A 23,819-nucleotide genomic window follows, 5' to 3' on the forward strand; every position below is an offset into this window, starting at 1 on the left:
TGGGGCAAAGACCAGTTCGTTATTCTGAGTTTGAACAGCTTTTAGCCAAGTGAGATCACAGACCATAACTAGGTTCTCGCTGCTGCTGCAACACAAACATTTTTAATTAAAGTCCTACTTCTGATGAACTGGCCTCTCATTTTCCTTGCTTGCTCCCCCTCCCCTAACTGCTGAAAAATTAGCAAAGTTCAGCCATTGACCCTCCATATCCCACTTATCAGTGTCATCCCACTGTAACAAGTTTTGGCCATTGAAATTACAAAATCTGATCTCCCTTTCCAGCCCATCTCTCCTCACTGTAGCTTTCTTCCCCAGTTAAGACAGACGCCTCACAACAAGACCCACTTGTTGAGAAGATGCAGATTGCTGCCTGTGAGAGCTAGACAGGCAGGTGTAATCCAGCACCTGTGTAAATACTGCCCACAGTGCCTGCATAGAACAGCATCACGTATGGGATCCAGACATATGAAAACAGGCTTTGCTTTCCAGTTACCAGAAACAAAGACAACCACAGCCTATCTGCACGAATCAACAACGTAAACATACATGAGCTGAGCACTTGCGAGCAGAAGGATTACAACCCACCTTGAGATTTGTGCATAGGATTCAGCCCAGACGTCTCCCAAAATGCAGCAGCAGCTGCCATGAAATGCTATTGCTCAGCAGCTCATGGTGGCCCAGAAGAGGAAGAAAATCTCAGCGTTACATGATTATTCTCAATCGCTTCCCTAAATCCTCTGCATTTCCATCAAAGATGGGCCACAGCAATCCAGGAAAGGCAGGGATGAGACAGTTCACAGGTAGAGGCAAAGGATGCACATAGGCTGCGTTTCCTAAATTCTTCAGTCCTCCAGTGTCAGTAGGCCCAGGGAAACACGAGGGAACAGCAGAGGTCAGGTAAGTGAATTAAATAAATCTGCCTAATCCACCTGGAGCTTGTATATGAAGCTGAGTGAGATGTGGCTGAAAAGCATGGTTTGAGAATGCAGATGGATGGGACCTCCAGATTGGTCAGAAACACAAACCCAATTGGCCCCAGCAAGCAGTTGTACTAGATGCAAATACCCCACATAACATGTGTTGCGTATGAGCAGCCAGCTGTGTAGCAGAAGCCAGTGGCATGGCCATGTATGAGACACCCGCCATAAAACAAGGTATGTTCTTGGATGAATGCCATCACTGTTTCACCCCACTGCCACCAGCACTATGAGCGGAATAGCCCCCAAGCGCAGAAATCAGTTGCTCCTTCAACCCTGATGAGTTGAATTGGGATAAAAGAAGCTGAATTAGCAGCCCTGAAACATGACAGCCTTTAGCTGGTTTGCCTTCTCTCCCTGGGAGTGAATGTAGCGTAAGGAACAAGTTTGTGTGCCCACAACCTTTGCTACCAATGAGTCCCACGTGGGCTTGGAGTCCACCCTCTTAGGAACGGTGACAAAGCAGAGGTACCCCAAGAAAATAATTCAATCCGTGGCATAACTGAAGACACTGCCAGTGAGGATGTCAGCCTTGGGGATGGCTTTTGTGTATCATTTCAAGGCCAGTTAGAGGGACTAGTCTCTCTAGTGGTCCCTGACCTTTAATTCCCAATGTCTTCCCAGAACACACCATGAAGGGCTGAAACCCCAGTCCTCAGGGAGCATTTACTAATGTTGAACCATTGCTATCCCTGGAGCAACACCACTCTTTTTTCCACCAGTGATACCAACTTCTACTTACTAGTCCACTTTTTTCACACTCTCCTTTTCATTATCTGTCCCCTGAGCAAGGAAGGAACAGTCTGTGAGAATCAGCAAATCCAGCGCTACGCTCCTTCCAGGCTTCCCTTGCAAGAGGCTTGTCTCTGTGCCACGCATGCAAAACACTAATAATACTGGAGCACTGAGACTACTGATTATTATAGTAATCATAACTGTTTTCTTGTTAAATTATACCTGCCCCAGCTGGTAATCATAGTCATTTTCTGTGTCTTGTTGTCTACAATCTTGGATGCGTTTTGGGGCAAGGATCCTCTGTGCTACGTATGGGCAGTGCACAGCACAAGCGACACAGCAGATGCAGTGGACTACGTCTCGCTGAGGAGGTCAGGTGTGTCTGTGTCTCACCAGCTTCTCAGGGAAAGGTTGGAGGTTTTCAGAAGCAATGTGATGGGACCTAAAAGTGCTGGAAGGCGTCTGGGGTACTCTGGGAGGTACAAGGATGCATAGCCCAAAAAGCTTTCATCTCTGCTTGTCCCTGAAGGTATGTCTATAGTGTGTATAAATACATTATAAATAATTTCTGGGTTAGTAAAATGGCACTTACCGCATCAAAATAAGAATACGAGCTGCAGAGACTGTGGTACTATGCTATTTCAAACACACGTTCAGAGGTATGTCAGCCATAACCTTTGCCATCACATTCACCTCCCATTCATTTCAGCTTATCACAAGACTGCACGCTGCTCATAATTTTCTTATCTCCACTAAAAATTATTTAGGGGCTTAAAAAGGGTGCCATGACGTGAAGATTAATCTCCAACTAAAAGCCTGATTTTATGCTTGATTTGCTGACTCGGAATGAGGCCAGTGACTTTCCTCTGTCTAATCTTAAAAAAAACCCAACAAACCACCAACCTGCAGGGAATGTCCTGTAGATGATATAAAACCATAAACAGAGAATTACAAAAGGTCTTGCACCTTGATACCATGTTGCAGGCTAAGGCATTACATGAGTCACAGAAGTAAAGAAACTTATTGAAGAGAGGCGCTGTCAGGCCATGAGAACAGAGAGAATGGCTAAAATCATCATCCCACTTACGTGCCTTTCACAGTGCTGCAAACTCTTAGATTTATTGTTGTTTCTCTTAATCCCCAGCTTGTGTAGCCAGGATACGTCATGGCTGACACAGCTGCCATTGAAAAAAAACAAAAAAAAAACAAAAAAAAAAGCAAAAAGAAACAGAAAAGTAGAACTTTCACTTCATTGTTACAAAGAAAAGCTGGAAAACCTGACCGTGTGGTACCAGCCAGAAGAACTACAATCCAATTGGTAAAGAAAAACGCCTCAAAGTAGTCATTTCAACCAGCAGAGTCTAAAGCAGACACTTTTTCAGGCCTGATGCAGCATGAGGCTTCTTCCCCATGCAGGAACAGTGGCAGACGCTGCTTCTCCTGGGCTACACCACTAAAGCCTAGGGCTCCAGCATCAGGCAGAGAGGAGATCAACTGGCAATCGCTTGTTAACCTTTTCTAAACCGTTGCACTGCTGCACTGGGATGGCTAATGGGGATGCCAGGGTTGGCTTACTCCTGGGTCAAAGGGCTGAAGCTCTAAACTTGCTTTCTCTTTATAGATACTCCTGCCTGGTTGTTATTTGAGGTAACAGGGACACTGCTCCTAAGAGTGTTTAAGCAGAAGCGTAACCTACCTTGTGTCTCATTGGCACCCCTTTTTATAGCTCAAGAGTGGATGAAGCTATTTGTCTTTTCCCCCTGCTGAAGTTACATTTAACGTGCCTTGAATACGCAGCTCCTTTAGGCTCTCTTTCTTCTTTAGACCTTCTTCGGGTTTTGCAGCTAAGCCACGAGTGTGTAGGGGGGAGAGAGGGAGATTTGTTGTCCCAGGATCAGCCCTAAATTGCCACAAAGCACGCTGTCCTTGGATTTCAGCTCTGAGGGCTGTGCTCTGCACTAAAATAACAAATGAAGTTTAACTTCTCCTGCTGTTCAGGTGCCAGTGTGTAACTCAGAGCTCTGTGCTGCCAAGTGAAAATGACAACCATGACATGTACGAAGAAGATGGATCCACCTCAGCAATCACGGTCTCCTGGCTGCCTGCAGAGCAGGAATAGCTCAAGCAACAAACAGCTATTTTCCACCACTACCTGGCCAAGAGACCTCACCTCTGACCAGGTCTTGGGCTTGTCCTCAGTCCACCCAGAGCACATGGGGGTAGGCCAAGAGCAACAACAGGTTTTACACTGAAGACACTTTGCAATTAGAGGAAAACAGGCAACTTGCCTGAAACAGGCACCAAAGCACCAGGAGGGCAATTAAGTTGTTTTTTCTATACAAGCAGCACCTTCATTATGTAGCTCCTAACGTGTTCACCTACAACAGTAGCCTTAATTCCTCTCCTTCTTCTGTTTTACCTCTCACGGCACAGTTAGTCCTCTTCCTTCTCCCTTTTGCAGCTTTATTTCCAACATCTCCCTTGCCTCCTTCTCCAGCTCAGCTGCTGGTTTATCATCGTCACTGGAACTGCGGTCACAGCTGCTGGCTTCTTCCCTGCACCATTGCTACTCTTACCTCACTCTAAAAAACCATTGGCTTTATTGCTTTTTGTTTTTCTCCCCCCGCTTTTTTTTTTTAACCAAGTGGGCTGAAAACCATTCTTTTTTTCCCTCTGGACAAGGCAGAAACCAGACAGGTCCATCTGTTCTCCTTGCAGGATCAGAGGCAAAGAGACTGCATGGACACCCAAAAATTACATCCCACTCTTCAACAGAGCTGACAGCTCTGAAGGAATGACCATATTGCAATTACTTTTTAAAATAACTCAGAGATACAGCTAGATATTTGTGCTCTGGAGAGGATAACATTGACTTGGAGCCCTTTCCAGACAACAGAAAACCCCACATTGTGGCAATTATTATTTGGCTATCAGTCTAGGGACTACATTGCCCAGAGGAAGCAGCAACAATTTCTGACCCCAGTCCTGCAAAGCCACGTTACACGAGCTTTCATTTCTGCGTGCACGTGGAGCCTGGGGGACATCAGCAGAGTCCCACAGGAACTTGAGGTAAACCTAAGAGGCACCACAACAAGATTGAGGTACAAGACTGAATCAGAATCCAACGCTGCAAAAATTTGTTCTTGTTGATCTTGTTTCACATATTTAGCTGCTCTGAGAAAGGTGTTGCAGTCTTAAGACTGCATGAGTTTTTAATATTCAGGGTAGTCATCTTAAGGCCAAAAAGGATGGCTCTGATCTAACCTCTTGTCCAGAGCACTTTGTAAACTTATTATCCCCGCAAGGCCTTCAACAATTTGATTAGGGCAAGAGTCATCTCACTTAAAGTTAGTGTTTGTAATGTACAAATGTTTTTTAATGTATGTATGTAAATGTAAGGTACTAGTGTTTTGTAGTGTCCACATCTAAGCCATGTATCGAAGCTCCCATTATAGTCAAGGGATATCTATTTATTTGGTATCATCTCTGGGAATCAGGATGTGATTTATCAGTGTCATCATTTACTTCAGGATGAGTTGAACAATCACCAGTACTCCTATAGCAGTGCTTTATACTGGCAACTGAGGAGATTGAAAGGACTTGGCCATGTTTCGACATTTACAGGGAAGATACCTACATTTAGTGCTAAGAATCCCAGCTCAATTACTATTACTGCTACTACTTATGCTATGTTACATTATGATGTTAACAACCCAGTTAAGAAACAAGTGAATCTCTTTTTCCTGAGTTACTTCATCGCTCATTTGCTTATCTGTTGCTAAATTTAAAAAAAAAACCAAACCCCAAACCTAACATACTCATGGTTATAACTCAAAGTCCTGCTTAATCAACAGCAAGGAACATGCAGAATTATTGATTTAAGCCCATGTTTTGCAGCTAAGCTACAGCCTACAGCCGTCTTTTGGAAAATTCTCCAAATTTGGTTAAAAAAATGACAAGTGGAAAATTGATAATTTCTTGTGCAAATTCTTCCAGCAGATATCTGCTCCCCTATTAGACCTTATCTATAGCCTGAATTTATCTTGTGCCATCTTCCAACCGTTGCTATATCATCATTTATGCAATTAAAAATCCCTCTACTGTAACAGAAACTCCCAGTCTTCATAGCCTGGAACAAACGATGGAGCACTCAGATTAATGCTTATAAACACAGTATCTACTTCAAGTTGCTTGGAAATTAACTCGTGGTAGCATAAGTGAAAACAAGCACTGCCAATGAAGATGAGCACTGACACATTTCCATCTGCCCAAAATCTCTTTTCTTCACCCATCCTAATAATGTGTTCTTTAGAGTTACTGTTTCCAGAAAACTGTAAGGCAATATAACAGAAGAGCTTTTCTCTGGTCTCCAACAAAATGTTGCTTTGGAGTTGATAATGTCTCTGGGAGCAATGTTGTGTTCTCACCTCGTTTGCTGGGGAACGTGGTGATTCAGGCAGTAAGACACAGCATTCAGTCCTGCCGATATGCTCACTCACTAGAGAAAGTTGCTGTCCATTTATTGTTACACCAGGAGCTCCCATCCTTCACTTTTCTTGGTTAACATCACTGGCAGCAAATGGAGCTGCAAACCAGGACCTTGCATTATCACCCTGACTCTGGGAGCAACGGCTGCAGGTGTGGTTCAGGCTGTGTATGAAGTAGCATGAAGATCTTGGATTAGCCTGTATGCGGTACCCCTTAGCCTCTTCCCCCTACCACTGAGACCAAGAATGTGGATAAACTCGAGGGGTAGATATTAGCTCAGTTTGTACCCTTTTTGGGAAGAGAGATGGGTATCCACCTCCACTTCATGTTCCCTCTTTCTGGAGACAACAGCTGAGTCACCGCAAGAAATCTGTTACCTACAGAGGTCATCAAGAAATCACTCTTTCCCTAACACCACCATCACCCCTAGAGCAAAGAGTGATCAGGAGCAGTGACTCAGAAGTGTGTGGGTCTGAATCACAACAACTCTAAGAGCTTCTCCTACAGTGATCCTGTTTGCGTAGGGACTCTAACTTCGGGCCGTGCCCAAAGTCACAGGCTGGTCCATCGGGAGTACCTTACCACCGGATGCTGAATTCAACATCAGGGAGCTGTGCGACCGAAAAAGAAACACTAATGATGATGAAACACGAGGTGATTCAGAGATAATTCCTGCACCTAAACTACCTCACACCATATGGACAAAGTAATTCGTACTGAGTCCCTACTCTGAGGGAATTAGAGGCACAATCTTAATTGTAACATAGGTGAATTCAATGTCAAAGTCCAGTAAGTTAAAAAAAAGCATAAAAAAGACCAAAAAGTAAATACAGCTATGTCCAGGTAAGAGACAAATTGTTATCTCAGCTCCGTCAACCTGCTATCAGCTCCTAGGCCAAGTGAATTTAAGTCAGACTGTACTCTACTGTTGTAGTGACATTGAAGTATGAAAGGCTGAGGAGCCACAGAAAAAGCACAGCTGGATGATCCAGCGATTGGTGTTGTGCTTCAGTAGTGAGGTGCTGAATGCCACCAAAGGAAAGAGAGAAGATGGGATTGAGTGAGGAAGGGACAGGGAGAAAGAGATGGGAAAGTCAGGAGTTGTAGAGTAGGGATAAATTCCTGGAGACTAAATGATTCTTCTGAATGATGAAAAATTGGTGGAAATGTCAAATTACAACAACATCAGTAAAAAAATTGACAAGTCTTTGGGAAAGGTTTCCTATTTTCAAGGAACGCTACTGCCTATGCTAAAGATTATCTATCCCCAGCATTTCCCAGTGTCAGTACTCCCAACATAGGCAAGGTTGGTGCTAGTAAGCCTCGCAGCAAGCAACTTCCTTTGTGGTTAATATGAAGGTTGTTTCCTCCACAGTGTGCTGACCTGCTCAGCATCTCTGTCCAGATGTGCCATGTCATTTCTGTCCATGCATACTCAGGATTGAATAGAGTGGGAAGGGAAGAAGACTCTCCGTGACTCTGGGCCTAGAAGTCTGACCGTTACGAGACAAGCATAAAACAACATCTTCTGTGAAGAGCAACAAAATCTATCACTCCTCACAACATAAAATAGTTCAAATCTTGGAGATGGACAAAACTTATCTGGATACAGCTCTGAGCAATCTGATTTGGCTTTGAAGTTAGCCCTGCTCTTTGGATTGGACTGGAGACCTCTAAACCCTTCCAAACTAAATGGTTTTATCATTGCAATTGTCAACTCCCTCCTACAGCCCCAATATCTGACAGGACCTACACCAAGAAATGGGCAGAAAGACAGTGCTTTGCTTGCTCAACTCCCCCAGCTTATCTGCTGTTTTTGTTAAACAACTAACTGCATTTATGAGGGAGGAAAAATCCTCTCTCCACTTTGGGGAGCAGGGAGAGAAGGAAAGACCCCATGCTTGCATAAGCCATCTCCCAATGTGAAGGAAACAAGCCGTGAACACCATGGTGTGAGTACAGGCAACTCTGGAACAGGTTGATGCTCACTTGTTATGTTGCCAGGGGATCTCCAGCTCCCCTACTTACCCCATTTCTCAAGCTGTCTTACCTTACTGGCAGGGCAAGTTTGTTGTGGCAGGGAAGTACCTCACCAGAGGTGCAGGACCTTGACCTTGGCCTCTGGCACTAGCAGAGTGTCAATAAAAAATAAAAAGATTTTGTAGTGGGTCCAGAACAAGCTTGTGGTGCAGCAGCCAAATCCAATTGTTCTTCTAACTTTAATAGATTTACTCTGCATTTGCACTGACATGAATAAAAGAGGTTGCTGGCTCAGTATTTCTGCAAAAACAAGCAAAACACGAACTAGCAGCTGTTAATGGAATACACCACCGCTCAAAAATGCTTCCTTATGTTAAGGCATTTTCATGCATTCAAATTTTGTACAGTTCTCCGATGATTTCAGTATTAGGTTCAATTATGCTAGTTTACTGATTCAGCTGGTGTATGGAAGTAAGTACACCCTCTAAAATACTGAATGGTGCTTACACATCTACAAAGTCTCCAGCTTTACAGAGAAAACGATAGCACATAAAAAACAGTCTAAGCTTATGAATGACCCTCACAATCACCCTCATTCATCCCAGGCCATTCAAATTGATGTTTTATAGGCTTCAAAAGGACAACGTCCAAGCCACTCACGAAGTGTTTTCTGGTCCTTAAAATACACTTTCTAGAAAGCAGTGTTGTCTGTTCATTGATTTGGGGAGCTAATTTTGAGTGGTGGAGACAAGAGGATCAATGCAAATGGACAGAAATTCAGGAATAGGAAGAAGCAGGACTGCTGCTGGCAAACTCCCACCACAGTAACTCCTGTGCCCAGGTAAATCACAAATGGCCACAAGAAGGGAGAACTGAGTCAATCACAGCCTTTGGATTTGAAGCTCAATACAAGAGACAGTTAAGTCTGGGTTTGAGCATGGCCTCAAGATCAACTGCAATTATGATTATAAATCAAGAGCACATTTATGGAAGGGCTCAGGGAGATAGACCCCATAGCAAACCAGAGAACAAAGGGAAGGTGGAAAGGTAAACTCAAGACTTCCAACTAGGAAAAGATCTTAAAGCTACTGAAATCAGCAGCATAAGTAGGATGATAAAACTGAGGACATGAACTACACCATCATATTTTTCTTTGGCCTAATGTCAGGGATGACTGTAGGCCTGCCACAGCCTGGGATAAGAGGCAGCCCCATATGCACAGCTCTTGAGGAAAGGGAATTAGGATATTATGTTGATCCCAATATTAATAAAAGCCTACGTAACAGTAAGACTCATATTCCTCTTGCCTTTAGAGGTAGGACTCGTTTGTCTGAAAGTGGCTTTTACTGCAGACATTTACCAGAGATCAAGTCACCTCAGCTCCTGCTACAGACAGCGGAGAGTTGCTAAATGGAGCTGAAGCTGTGATTTATTTCTATGTAAAGCAGACCCCTACATCTGGTTGAATGAATTGCACCATAAAATCTATCAACTGTATTGACTAGGTCTCTACTGACTATGAAGAGAACTTAAATACCTATTGCATGCACAGAACCGTACACGAACATACCTAAATTTAGTTATCTTAATGTGGCTTTGAGTCCTGCCTCTCAGGTCAGGCAAAAAGTCTCCCATCCCCCAGGAGTTTTCCATGTAAATACCTAAATTCAAGTTAGTTACCCAAGGTCTCCTTTGTAGTCAGTGGAAAGTTTCATGCACTGCAAGAGGTGATTAATCTCACCTATTTTCGAATCGTCTTTAGGATGAGATTAATTGCACTCCAGAAATTTCTACTTCCTGTTTTTCTTCAGCAGCTATAAAAGGAGTCCAGACTGCTACGTCAGATAAGGCGCTAGATGGATGGATGCCATTGCGAGTGTGGAGGGACAGCCTCCCAAGCCCTGAGGAAAAGCAGGGAAATAATAGAGTTCTTTTAAGTAATTTAGCACTGGAGACAGTAGCATATTTGAGAATGTACCATGTGATAATGCCATATGGTGAGAGCAGAAACTGCCATGAGCATGAGGCTGCCAGACCCCACCTCTGTGCAGCGTCGTGGCACCCAGGACCTAACAAGGTAATGGAGCAACATCTACAATAACGAGTGAGACAAAATCAGGAGACATGTCCAAATATCAGCAACAGCGCAAGTAGAAATATATTCTTCTGTGTTTTACACAAATCATAAAAAGTTTGGTAATGAATGATCAGAGGGGTCTTCCTCCCGGACTAGTACCACAAAAAATTATTCTTTTGTTAATATGCCAAGATGTGGGGGTGAAGTATTTGAACCTCCATGGGAGTTTGATCAGCACAAGGAGTGTTGAAACAGAAAGGCAAGAGCCTTGACAAAGTCCCATGAACAAGGAGGGGAAAGGATATAGAAAATAAAATACATTATTGGACACAAACATAGGGTGAAACCTACATTATTTCAGTGGGGTAGGATTTCTTGGGTCTTTATCTAAGTGAAAGCTCTTATCCCAAAGCAAAGTGGCTTTTTGCATAGAGCCAGGAGGATATCCTCATGGCCAGCTGGGGTGCCCAGCGCCCATAACACTGACCTCGCCTCCAAAGCAGGGAGCCACATGCAGACTCCTACTGGGAGCAGTCCCAGGTCTGTGGCAACACTTGATCTGTGCCCAGTCACTTAGCGGTCACAGACTAAAACCACGTCACGGGTCACCCGACAACGCTGCGTTATTGGCCAGTGTGTGCCACTGCTGGCGAACATCCCCGGCATGGCTTTGCCAATTAGTCTAGACGTAGTTACTGACTACTCTAGGCATGAGAAAAGCTGCTGCCATATCTGCGGCGCAAGGATGGTCCTGCCCTGTGGCCCTGTGCATCTGATGCCACTGCACAGCGTCTGAGGTCTGATCGGGGAGCCTCAGCCAGTAGCGTGCATTGAAATTCTTCCAGCACGTCTCACAAGAACAGCAGTGTTAGCAAAGGTAGAAGAGCAAATTCCAGTTCTTGTAATTACCTTCCTAAATTAATTCCCCTGCAATTTCAATCAGCTGCTCTTGACATTCCCTCCTCAGGGTGTAATCCCTTCTCGTGAACGCTCTGAGTGGTGCGTAGAGAGGCATGAGGGGAAAAAAGATAAGCAGAGCTGATGCTGCACTGCCGAGAGCCTGGTGGGCAGCTCCCCACTGTGCGCTTTCGGGATTTCACTATCAGTCCTTCAACAGCTGTACTTGCTTCTCCTCCATCCCCACTGAAAACAGAAAATTTTAGACTCTCTGTATTTACAGTCAGTGGGGAATGCCCTGTAAAGAGTCTTCTGGTTTAGGATGAACATCTCTGCCCTTCACCTGAAGTTAGGTATAACCTAAATCTAATGGCTCCTATAAAATATGTTAGAACTGGGACTTGGATGGATCGGAGCATTTAAGGTTTCAGCATTGCTTTAGCTCTGCTCTCGTGGTGGACAGCACACTGAATTATTTTGTTATACAAGTTACACACTTACCATGTCGAAAGTGTGAAAAAATCTGAGATGGGAGGATAACAATTAAATGTGTATCACTGAACTAAGTAGATAAATGTAGCCCAACAATCAGGTTTGAACAAAAAGAAATGAGGAAATATTCGTTGTTTTGACATAGATGTAATGTCTCATAAAATCTTAGTTCTAGGATTAATTCAAGTGACACAGAGAAACCACACAAAATAAAAACTGGCCATAACAAATTATAACTTATTAACCAGGAAGCAGGGAAGTTGTTATTTAGTGAAATGCTGAATGGATTTCCTTAGTTCTGGTCTTATTAAGTGCTTCCTTAACTATCTATAAATAAAGAATTAAATTGAATGTTAACAAAATCACAAGGTACTAATCTGGAAGGTGATCAAAACACCAGTGAGGATAGAAGAAAGTAAATATGAGATGCATCTGGGGTTAGAAAACGACACTAGCGAGTCAACACGACAGTCACGAACTAACACAGCTTGGCAAAGGACTGCAAAACACATCCATACAGCTCTCAGGAACAACTCTGGAAACAGGGAGGACAAGCGAGGTGCAAGGATCCATAAAATGAAATAAAGCCGGTAAAGTCAAAGGAAGCAAATGACAACAGCCAACCCAAACAGGATTAGGATTCCTCCACTGCTGCTCCCGTACAATGGACCTGTAATGTTCCACCACCACGTAGCAACAACCTAGAGAAGGTAAAGTAGGAAAGACTTTGGCAGGATTAATACATGTAGGAGAAGGGAGTGAGAGCACATGCCACCTCAGGAGACACTGGATGCTTCTCAGGTCAGGGTCTCAGCACGTCTCCAAACTGAGATTTAGTTGGAGATATGTAACTCCACTTCACCACCTTTTTTTAAAACCCACACAAACAAGCAAAAGACAGCACCTCTAAGGAGGGTGATATCAAGGTGTTATCCTGGTGACTATAACCAAACGTGGCTATTAAGGTTTGAGAGGGATGAAGGCCTGTGACGAATCCTGCGGAGAACTGTAGCTTAGGAGAATCTCACACAGCCGAAGTAGAGCAGCGAGTTGGTTGGGCAGAGGAAGGTGATGATACTTAGTGCTGCTTTCCACCAGATTCCAGTCATACTCTTCTGCTTTGGATGACCTCAGCGACACCTTGGAAAGGTTCCTCCTGACATCAGCGGGACCTTTCATTTGCTCCAAATTAAACATGCTCTTAAGTAGTTTGCTCGCTTACGGCTGGGGAAGACAATTTACAGATTTCTAGCCTGAAAGTTCTCCCAAAGTGCTTTTTTCAGAAATAGGTTACCATGAACCTAAATATCCCTGGGCATGTCCCTCACTCCACAGAAAATGCTAAGCTTCCCAGCTATCATCCTAAGACAGAAGGCAGCATACTTAACGGCTCTTGTGAACCATATTCCTTATAAAGCTATTAATATTTAAGTTATCCCATTTAATACAGTATCTGCCAGAAGCAATAGCAGATGCAATATCTCCATGGCTCCATTCCTTCTGTAAAGTTCCACGCACAAGAAGGGAATATAGCATTATTAAATATAAGAATCAACATTATTATTTATTTATACCATGCAAGGCTGATCATGGTAGTATCCAACCACCCAGCTGCCTAGCTATAACTAAGGTCACCGATCTATTATGTTTCTAAGCAAGATATAAATGATCTTAACACTCACTCGACTGATTTTGTTTAGAAAGCTTCTTACAGCTGTTAAATTAGATCCGAATTACTTAAGTCTAGACCTTGTCCTTGAATATGCATTCCCTCACCTGACCTTGCACATACATCTCAGTGATGGAAAGGCCTTTTTACTCACAAAGAAGTACAGAACTGTGCTCTACATACATGCAGGTTTTTACATTGGCTAAGCTATGAACAAAAAGGATTTAATCAAGTCATGTTTGAAGACACGGAGCCCCAAAGAAAGAATAGAAAGATGCTGGGTGAGTAGCTTTTGGTGTGGTGCTTGGGAGAGGCAGGCACTGCTGGGGCACCTTCATGTTCACTAAAACACACTTAAGCATAGTGGTATATAACTGGCATTATATGTATGTGAGGACTTTTTAATTCAGCTGTTAGTATGCATAGCCTTTAGTTACTATTTTTACCATTAGATTTGTTCTGAATGTTTCTACATTCTGCACCAAAATGAGCAAAATGGGCATGGAAAGTCTCTCCCTGCTCATTTTTGAAACATCTTCCTAACCTCCATCTCACATTAAATCAAGAAGTAAAACCTGCGTGGCCTCTCCACCAGGCAGCCGACCCAGAGGTGCCCAGACCCCGCTGTGCCCCATGGTGATCTGATGTTTGCTGCGAGGAGCAGAGAGGCACAAGAAGAAACCGAGATGGCTTTTATGAACCGAGTGGTACCTGAGTGGCTGGGATAGTTAATTTTCTTTCTAGTAGCTGGTATACTGTTGTGGTTTGGGTTCAATATGAGAAGAATGTTGCTAACACACTGATGTTTTCAGTTGTTGCTAAGTAGTGTTTATACTCAGTCAAGGATTTTTCAGCTTCTCATGTCCAGCCAGCAGGAAGGCTGGAGGGGCACAAGGAGTTGGGAGGGTTCACAAGCCGGGACAGCTGACCCAAACTGGCCAAAGGGGTATTCCATACCATGGGACATCATGCCCAGTATATAAACCGTGGGGAGTTGGCTGTGGGGTGTGGATCACTGCTTGAGAACTGACTGGACATCAGTCAGCAAGTGGTGAGCAACTGCATTGTGCATCACTTGTATAGTCTAATTCTTTTATTATTATTATTATTGTCATGTTATCATTATTATTACTATTTATTATTATTGTTGTTGTTATTATTATCATTATTATTTTTCTTCCTTTCTGTCCTATTAAACTGTCTTTATCTCAACCCACAAGTTTCAATTTTTTTCCCCCATTCTCTGCCCCATCCCACTGGGTGGGGGCAGACTGAGCGAGCAGCTGCGTGGTGCTTAGTTGCTGGCTGGGGTTAAAGCACAACGTACCTCCAACCAGACTCCCAGCTGCTGCCTTGGAGATATTCGGAAAAGTCTAGTCCATGGCTTTACCACTGACAGTGTCTCCAGGACTGTCAGGGTAGCACCAAGGTGGTGCTACTTTTCACTGCCAAGTTTCTCAGAAGAAAAATACGGTTTGCTGGCTGCTGGAGGGGCTTTGCTGCATCACCTCTCATCAAAATGATGAAATCTGGGGCTGTTCAGATTGATAGAAATTACACCAGGGGCTATGACTGTTTTCTGAAGGTTCTATTCCTGGGCTGAGCTGACAGCATTGAAAGACCAGCTGCCGAGTGTTTGCCGTTGCTGGCAGCGCCAATACTCGCCCACACGTCGGGCTCTCCCTCGTGCATCGCCGGCCGCGGCGGATCTCGACGCCCATCCAGAGGAGGCTGCGTGGCTTGGTGTGAAAAGAAGATTGCACTTGCAGAGGGGTGCTCAGGGACCTGCATCCCCGGGGGGTTTTGGGGGGGACACCGAGGTGCACGCCTGTGCTACAGGCAGCCATGCACCTGCAGCTCGTGGAGCAGGCGTGAGCAAGCACCAAAACTCAGCAAATTAGCAGCGTAGCCATGGCAACACCGAGTGCGCAGGTTGACCGACCCAACCCGCCAGTACCCGCTCCGGGAGCGGGTCTCGCTGTCGGCACCGATGTCCTAGCAAGGAGTTACGAGGCTGGAGGCGAAAAGACCCCTATTCCCACCAAAGGGCCGGGTCCGTAATTTCAGAGGTAGTTTGGGTGCTTAAACGAGCGTTGGGCACCTACGAGCCGCCGAAGTGACTCCGAAGCTACGGTTGGGGATCGCAAGGCGCTCACGTTACACAGCCTGTGGCTTCCCCAGGCTCTGCTGCTCCTTCTCATTCCCACCAGCAAAGCCCAGCTTTCGGCAGCCGGTGACCCCAGCCTGCGACGTCGGCCGATTCCAGCAGCTGAGATACAGTCGCATCTCGCTAACCCGCACGCAACCCGGGGCGGACTCCGCAAGCCTCAAGGGAGACGTAATAGCAGAGGTGTGCGGTGAGGTCTCCAATGACTAAGACTTCATTATTTTTTACAAAGTATACTGCAGAATATTTATCCGTGCATTACGCTGAATTAGCATAAATAATTAAAACAGAACTCGTATTGGCGAACACATAAGCAAAGGGCACTTGCTAATGGAGCAGACTTGCTCTGCTGCTCTGGGGACTCACTTAGAGGCAAGTCCATGCCAAACAGGCCGAGGAAACATTCGTAGTTGTCCTTCTTTTTACCCCGAGCCTGTTTCCATCTCGCCCCAGATGGCTAACACGGGCTGGTGGATCAGCGCATCTTACAGAGCATCTCTCAAAGGGCAAAGAGGAAAATAATGGAAAGTCCCCAGACCCTCAACCTGTTCCCCAAGTCCCGCGACACCCTTTTCTGCAAACAACCCACCTACGATCAGTCATGCAAGAGGTGCTCGCCGGCGTTTCCCAGAAATACTGACGGTTTGATGGATCGCATGACTCTGCCTTCCTCTTTTTATTCCAGGTATTAAGTGGTATTGAAAGAAGATCGTATGGCAAATAGGGAAGGGTTTTCAAGTGTTCCCCATGGTTTCCCTCTCTCGTCAGCAGGTACACCCTGGTGATCTACGCCAGCAGAGTGCAGCCAATATTGCACACTTTCCCAAAAAGGAAAATCTAATCCCAAGCCTTTTCCTAGTCTTATTTTTCTACAAAAGTAAAGGCTGAAGTTGTCTCAGAGGATGGTATGAAGGTAAGACTATCTCCTAGCTACCACTCCTTCAGCCTCTTTTTTTTTAAGTCAGGTTGAAAATTTTCACAAATTTCAATTGCAAACTTGGTCTGTATTTTGTTACCTTTCTGGACTCTGACCATTATCCACCAAATATTCTGTGCTTACAATTAAAAATAAACTGGAAAATCAAGATCTTACTTGTTTTCAATTTTTCATTTAATTTGTTTATGCTTCTGTGCATAAATAAAGCATTTGGATGGCTCGTGGAGGCGAACAGGTCTCAAGTCGGTCTCCCTGGCCAAAGTACACATCCCACGAGGCACAACCGCAGAGGGTTCCTGCAATATATTGCACTGCTCAACACAAAGGAAAATACAGTACATCACGGGAACAGCAGTTACACCTACAGGGAGACTAGCTCAGAAAAGAGCAGGGATAGATCGTAGCCTGACCTGCAACTCCCAAGAGACATTTCCAAATTAAAAACCTCAAAGCTTAAACCAGATTTTTTTTTTTTTTTTTACTGAAAATGTTCAGCAAGAGTTTAGTTTACAGAGGTGAAATTTTTCATGGGAAAATCAATTTTCTCTTACCACCTATGCCATTAAGATATTGCCATATTGCCAAGAAGTCTGTGAACCCTGGTGTCCTAGCAGAGGGGATGTTCATGGGTGTTATGTAAATCTCCTGTCCAGCAGAGCTGCCAGAGAATAAATGTTTTCAGATGGTGAAGGAAACAGAGTCAGCTTCTTTAGGACCAAATCACCTTCCTCTTTGCTAGAAGGATAGGCTTGGACAAACTCATTCGTGCAGAACAAGGAGGAAGAATCGCAAGGAAAATATCTCATGTCACTTTCTGTAAATCACTGCCAGTGAAAGCTGAACGCTAAAATTGCCATCAGGAATTTCTCCCTTTGTCCCCTAGCATCTTTGTCGCTAGGGCTTGGTAGGGCCTGATGATGTTTATGCATTCTCATTGAATTATTTCACCAGATTGAATCATTTCAGCAGATCTAACCCCACCTAAACTAAAGTGAGCGTTTACAACAGGCACTGCGTCAAACCTTATTTATGTGCACATTCTAACAGTGAGATACACAAAGGATCATGACCCCTTTGCAGCCATATGGGCATCACTGTACGATTTAATGAGATTCCATCTGTACCACCCTTTTAAAAGTTCTGGCATCCAAAGCTTTTGCAAAGACCTTTGCAAAGCCCCTTCCTGCCCCCACACAACACCCTCGGCAAATCCTCAAAGTTGCAATCCTCTTCCATCAGCAGCTTCCTACCTCCTAAATCCTGGGATATACACAGCACCGGACTCCTTTGCATCATTTCTTCATTAAACACCTCTGAATGCTGGGATCTGTAAGGAATTCATCACATCCACCCATGCTGCAATCCCTTTTGGCCCTCAGCTGTTTATTCTCTCTTTTTGTATATGAGAGCAACCTTCTTACTCTTAAATTTTGGTTGCATGGTATTTATTGCAAAGTTACACAGAAGACTGAGACAAAGTATAACATGTCATTAAGATAAATGGGACTTTTCTGGAAAATTAAAACAGCATCAAATCTGTAGATTTTATGGAAAGGCTGGCAATCTCTCACCTACCCAAGGGAAAGTGTAAACTGTTCTAGTGTGAAAAGAAGCACCGGGGGACTGCTGGGATGGCACTACGCAGTGTCATAGCAGCACCTCCAACATGAGAGAGACTCCTTTTCAGAAGGAAAAAGGTAAAAAGGCAATTCATCTGAAAGCAAGAACAAAGACTCTGGATATCAACTTAGGCGCTGCTTCCCCATGGCACTGCTCCTGCTCTGGAGCAGGTCATCATTTTCCAGTCGCAGGAACAAGCTCTGAAGCCTGTCAGCAAGATCTCACCACACTCTTCCATCACTTTTGGCAGATTTCTTTTGTAGGATTTGATCCTACAGTGAGGTAAGAGCCCACAACTTCTACTGAGTTCAGAAGGAGCCGAGACTGAACAGAAACCCAACTGCAGCCCTGGACTGCTGAGACCCCGGGGTGTCCTGGGAAGGGATGGGACGGCTGTGCTGGGCAGACAGACCGGGACTTGTGTCTTGTACTTCCTTTAAGGATAAGGACTCCTAAAAGTCTTTTTTTCATTAATGTTGAACTTTTGGCACCGATTGTCTTAACAAGACTGTTAGTGACTTCTGGGAGAGCAGGTCAGACTCGGACCTCAGTTTGGCAGGACAGAGTATTCACCAAAGAGAAGTTGGCCAGATAGAGCATCAGGTCCGCCCTGAAGAAGGATCGAACCTTAGAAACATGTTGAATTTTTTCCCATTCTATGATCCATATTGCATGAAGACCTTAAGGTTAACCACACATCTAGAGAGCTATCTAAAACGAATGTTGTAACTTGGAAATTTCTATACCATTGCGAATAAATGTGAATCTCTCAGCTCTCCTCTCTAGACTCATCCACTGTCCGATCGCTTATATCCAGACAGGACCCTGGGTGTGGATTTGACCCAGCTGGCCACAGAAAGATGCCAACTGCTCGTAACGCTCTGGCGTGCGCTAAAGCCTCACTTACACAGAGTGCGGGGGCTGACCAAGGCGGGATGAACGGGGTGCCCCTCCATCCAGACGTGGCTCTCCCCAACAAGAAGCAGCGTTATGCAATACTGAGCACAATCGAACGGCAAGCTCCGGACCAAAGAGTCTTCCCAGCACAACACACCCCAAATGCCGTCTCTCCCTGCCTGCTAGCACAAGTTTTCCTATGGCAAAAAGGGCTGAAAAAGTGTCACGACATCCAGTGTCCCCATTTTCACAGAAATTAAGCTGGAAAGCAGGAATCTGTGTCCCAAGACGCACTTTATGAAAACACTGAAAAGAGGGGAGCAGCAATGAGTGAGTGGTACACAGCAGGAGCAGCACCTCAGTAGCGAGCGCCGCTTTTTACTCCTCGCCCAGGGCTAAATCCCTACAACCATCGACAAGAAATTTGCCTGAAGGTAAAATCACAGCCCTACACTCAAGGTGTTTATTTGCAAGTGCAAAGACTACACCAGTGATGAGGACTTCCCAAGATCCAGCTGCAGGCTCACAGCCCATGCAGCCTGGAGCACTTTGTCTTTGGCAAATAAACCAATTTCAGAAATCACTGCTTAAATCCTCTATCACATGGAGCTCTGTACACGTTATAGCGTTAAAGAAAAACAGAAACACCGTGATCACTGATAATCCCTTGGGTTTTCAAACACGTTCACAACACTAAAGACCACATTTATTTTAATAAGACTCTGCCAACTCCATTCTATGCTGTAAACAGATTTTTTTTGTTGTTTTTCTATATTCCTTATGAAAACTTCAGGGAACAAAATTGTTAGGAATGCAAAACAGTGGTCATTAACTTGACTTGTCACCTTTGGGCCACAAAACGAGTTTGTTTCCTCCCAGTCAGTTTAACTTTCTGGTTGACAGTGCTGCAATGCTCGGGTTTCATGCACTGCAGGGTGACGCTTACTGGACCGAAACCCGATGGTTTGCATTTGACACTTTCAACTATTGGAAGAGCCGCTCCGCTCGGGGTCTGTACCAGCTGCTTTAACCGCACGCAATGCTCGGGGCTGAACCGAAGCCGGCAGCGTCTCCCTTAGCACTTCGAGCCTTAAAACTGCTCGGAGCTTTGCTCTTTCTGGCATCCCTTTTTCCAGGGGTTTGAGACACACAGGCTCGGGCACGCCGCTCCAAGGCAACGCGGGTGTCCGTACGGGAGAGTGGCGGGTTTAAAACAAGCTCCTCGTTTTGGAATACCCGACGGCAGAAGAAAAAAAAAAACCCAAAACCAAAACCCAACAAAAATAACTAAACCCACTCAGCAGCACACCCCATAAGAAGACCCTTGCTCCCCACACAACGCCCCCCCACTCGCCCCCCGGTGCTGGAGCCACCCCCCCCGGAGCTTTTTCCGCCGAGAATGATAAAGCAAAACGGTGGATCCGGGCGCATCTCCGCGGGGCAGCCCCCCCCCACCCCCGTTCCCCGTTCCCCACCGCCCCGGGTGGGGTGGGGGGGGACACACAGAGCCCGTCTCCGCGGATGCTGCGCGCCCGCGTACTCACACGAAGGCGTGATAGAGCAGCGCCCAGCCGCGGGGTCGCTCCAGGGCGTCGTAGATCAAAGTTTGGATGCGGCGGTACTTGGCGTGGTTCCTCTTCACCGGGCGGCTCAAGGGGGTCTTCGCCAGCAGCCCCAACCCCGGCGGGCTCCTTTTGCCTCCCTCCTCCTTCCCGCCGCCCTCCAGCAGCAGCGTCCCGTCGCGATCGCCGCCGCCGCCGCCGCCGCCGCCACCGCCGCCGTTTCCCAGGGCTAGCGAGCCCTGCTCGGGGTCGCCAACGCCGCCGCCCGCCGCCGTTCGCCGCCCCGGACCCGCCGCCGCCGCCTCCCCGCCGGCCGCGCTACCGCCCGCCGCGCCGCGCCGAGCCTTCAGCCCCATCGTCGGCGCCGGGCCCCGGAGGCGAGCTGCGGATCGGCGGCGGCGGCGGCGGCCCCGGGAGCCCCAGGGCCATGATCCGAGCTCCCCGCCCTCCCCCCCCCCCCAATTGCTTTGTATATTTTTGTATCTGTAGCTACATGTATAGCTGGCTGGCTGGAGGGAGGGAGGGAGGGAGGAGGGGGGGGTGAAATAAAATTAAAAAAAAAAAAAAGTGGGGGGTGTGTTGGGGGGGGGGAGGCAGTCACATCCCCGTCAGGTCATCCTCGCCGGCGGGGTAGCGGGGAGGCAGGAGCGCGGCGGCACCTGGGCCGGCGTGAGGGAGGGAAATCATCGCGGAGTTTATTTACCAGCCCGATGCCCGAGCCCCTTCCTTCCCCCCCCCCCGCCTCCTCTTCCTCCTCCTCCTCCTCCTCCTCCTCCCAGCTCCTGCCTCCCCCCCCCCCAAGCCCTCACGTTAGGGAGTGGCCCATTGTATGCAGCCAGCAAATAGCCGGGCGCCCGCCCCCCCCCCCCCGCTCCCCCCCAGCCCCGGGTGTCTCGTCATCCGCGGGGCGTGGGGCACCGGTGGTGTCCCCCCCCCCCCAGGCCCCCAGCCGCTGCTGGGGCCGCCGGAGCCGAGCGGGGAGATCCCGGCAGCTCGGCGGAACGAAGGGGGAGACCCCGCTCTCGACACCCGGGGGATCCCCCTGCAGCATCACAGCCCCCCCCCCCCTCCCCGCTGCAGGCTGGAGAGGAGGGGGAGGGCATCCCCGGCCGCGGGTGGGTGGGTGTGTTGGGGGGGGGGGGTTGCTTTCACCACCGGAGAAGGAAGGAGCGGAGGATGGGGGATGAAGGATGCCGGGAGAGGCGGCGGGTGGGCGGCTGGAGGCGCTGCCTGCCGCTGCGGTTCGTTCTGAGCCGAGCCGAGCCGGAGCCTCCGCCCGCGGAAGGGGGGAGGTGAGGGGGCAACATTCCCGGGCAGCCCCCGGCCCCGCCGGGGAGCAGCTTTTTGCGCGGGTCTCTTGCGGGAGGTGCTGCTTTTGCCCCAGCCCGGGGCTGGGATTCATCCACCTCCCCGGCTCCGGGTGGCTCCTCGGGGGAGCCCAAGCTCAGCTGCAGCCCCGAGGGGGTCTGCCCTGACCCGTCGGACCTAAGAACTAGCCCCCTCCTCCGCTTTAGCATGTGTACCAGCACCCCGGTCCAGCCTAAAGCCCGAAGGGATGGGATTGACAGCCCTGTACCCTTTTCCTTTCAGCTTCTTGGCTGCAAGGAAGATGGGAAGAGACAGCTTTTGCGCGCCCTGCAACCTCGGTGCCCTGGGATTTCTGCCACAACGCACTAGAAGCATCCCCTCTCCTCTTAGAGCTGCTCTTGAGTAAAAATCTGCCTGCAGGGCTAAGCATTCGCGTAGCTACACCTTGGGAGGATACAAAGGGTCTAACCGAGCCTTTCTTTCTTGCCAGATAATCATAATAAAATTTAAAAAAAAAGACAAAGCCTTACAGCTTGCTGGTTGTTTTCATGAGAGGTCCTCCGCCTCCAGGTGGGGGAGTTTTCCTCATATCTCCTGAAGAGATGCCAAGACACCCAAGAGCCCTTCCAGACTCATAAGAGAAGCAGATTTGCCACCTACTCTAGCTGCTCCTGCTCCATTCCCCAAGGGATTTATGATCTGAGCAGTCCTTCTCCCATTTCGCACACAAGGAAGGACAACAGATGCAGAGGCAGCTCCTGGAGGTGATTTTTGGACCCGCCACAGGGCCACACAGGCCACACTGCTTCACACCAGACTATAGGCCACTATTGGAGACGTCACTCAAAAATGACACTACTGTCACTGCATTGCTGGGTGGAAGAAGGGCTGTTTCCCCTCTGATGTTTGACCTTCTGAGGGTCCAATCTGAGCACGTTCTGTGCCAAAGAAGAAAAAAACACCTCTGCCTTCAGCTCCGCAAGCTCCAGCATTAATACCTCTCAGTCACCACCCAATTTTGAACCTTTGCAACCCCAAGGGATTTGCCCACAAGCAGACGTGAGCAGACAGCGCGGTATCTCGCCCGCACGGCTATAGCGTCAGCAGGCAGTGTCAGGTTAGCTGACATCTCCGTGACACTATCAGCAAGAAGCGGCTGGCCCGAGCGTGGCACCAGGAACGCACGCGTTTTGCTCCCTGCTCAGCTAACATCTATCAGCATCATTTGAATGTCATTTATAGCTGTATTCCCAAGGAGGGCTGTGGGAGGCTAGGAAGTTTTGATAACTAGGCCATTTATCTCTCTCCAGCTCCTGTTCTACCTCAGTACAATAGCGATGATACTTCCCAATACCACAGGGGAGCTATAAGCATTAGCGAGGATGTATGGGGCGCTGAGAGTAGAGCACTTACTTCAGATAACACCCCACGCCTTAACCTGCATCCCAGCGTTACATAGGAAGAGGTGGGAGGAGGAGGGGGAAGGAAAGAAAATTTATAGCTAACCAATTCATCACAGTTTTGAACCACAACAGTAAATGTTCAAACCGAAATGGGGATGGTAAATAATTTTCACAGGGGGGGAGCAGTAAATTATTTTCATTTGCAGAGGGTTGTACCAATGTCAGATAGCAATAGGTGATTGATAGGCAGGCACACCAGCTTGTTTGGCTTTTATAGCCCCGACACCAGTGACACAACACTTTGCAATCTCAATTACGTGTTGGGTTTTTTCAGTTGCATCCTCCAAAAGGCAGGCTTTTGGGACATTTTCAAGTCCCAGATCACCCCTGTACAAACCACCTTTTAAGACACAACAGGAAAGAGTTTCCATCTCCTCTCTAAATTTAAAATCCCATCGCTCAGTGTCAGGAATTCTCCTCCTCCATGGTCCATCTGGGATAACTATTGCGCAGATGCAGCCGTACTGGCTGGGAAGCCGTGTAAGGCAAGGGGAGCGAGCTAAAGTCTCCTAAATCAGTGCAAAGACACCCAAGAGTTTCAAGGGGATCT

General features: G+C 47.1%; 1 protein-coding gene across 3 annotated transcripts in view; it reads right to left on the minus strand.

Moving 5' to 3' along the window:
• KCNQ3 (potassium voltage-gated channel subfamily Q member 3) overlaps window positions 1-21,057 on the minus strand; it is a 209,057-nt gene extending 188,000 nt beyond the window's left edge. For 2 of the 3 annotated variants that reach the window (XR_011324143.1, XM_069780082.1), the window contains exon 1: window positions 20,481-21,056. Coding sequence is in view for 2 of the 3 variants with exons in the window: in XM_069780082.1 (XP_069636183.1) it covers window positions 20,481-20,854 (374 nt within the window). In the remaining variant the exon portion in view is untranslated. Of the gene's footprint in view, window positions 1-20,480 lie in introns of all 3 variants that reach the window. The other variant, XM_069780083.1, reaches the window with a different exon arrangement.
• Window positions 21,058-23,819: the final 2,762 nt, after the last annotated feature.

The sequence above is a fragment of the Haliaeetus albicilla genome, chromosome 3, assembly GCF_947461875.1.
Source record: "Haliaeetus albicilla chromosome 3, bHalAlb1.1, whole genome shotgun sequence".
Taxonomy (NCBI): Eukaryota; Metazoa; Chordata; class Aves; order Accipitriformes; family Accipitridae; genus Haliaeetus; species Haliaeetus albicilla.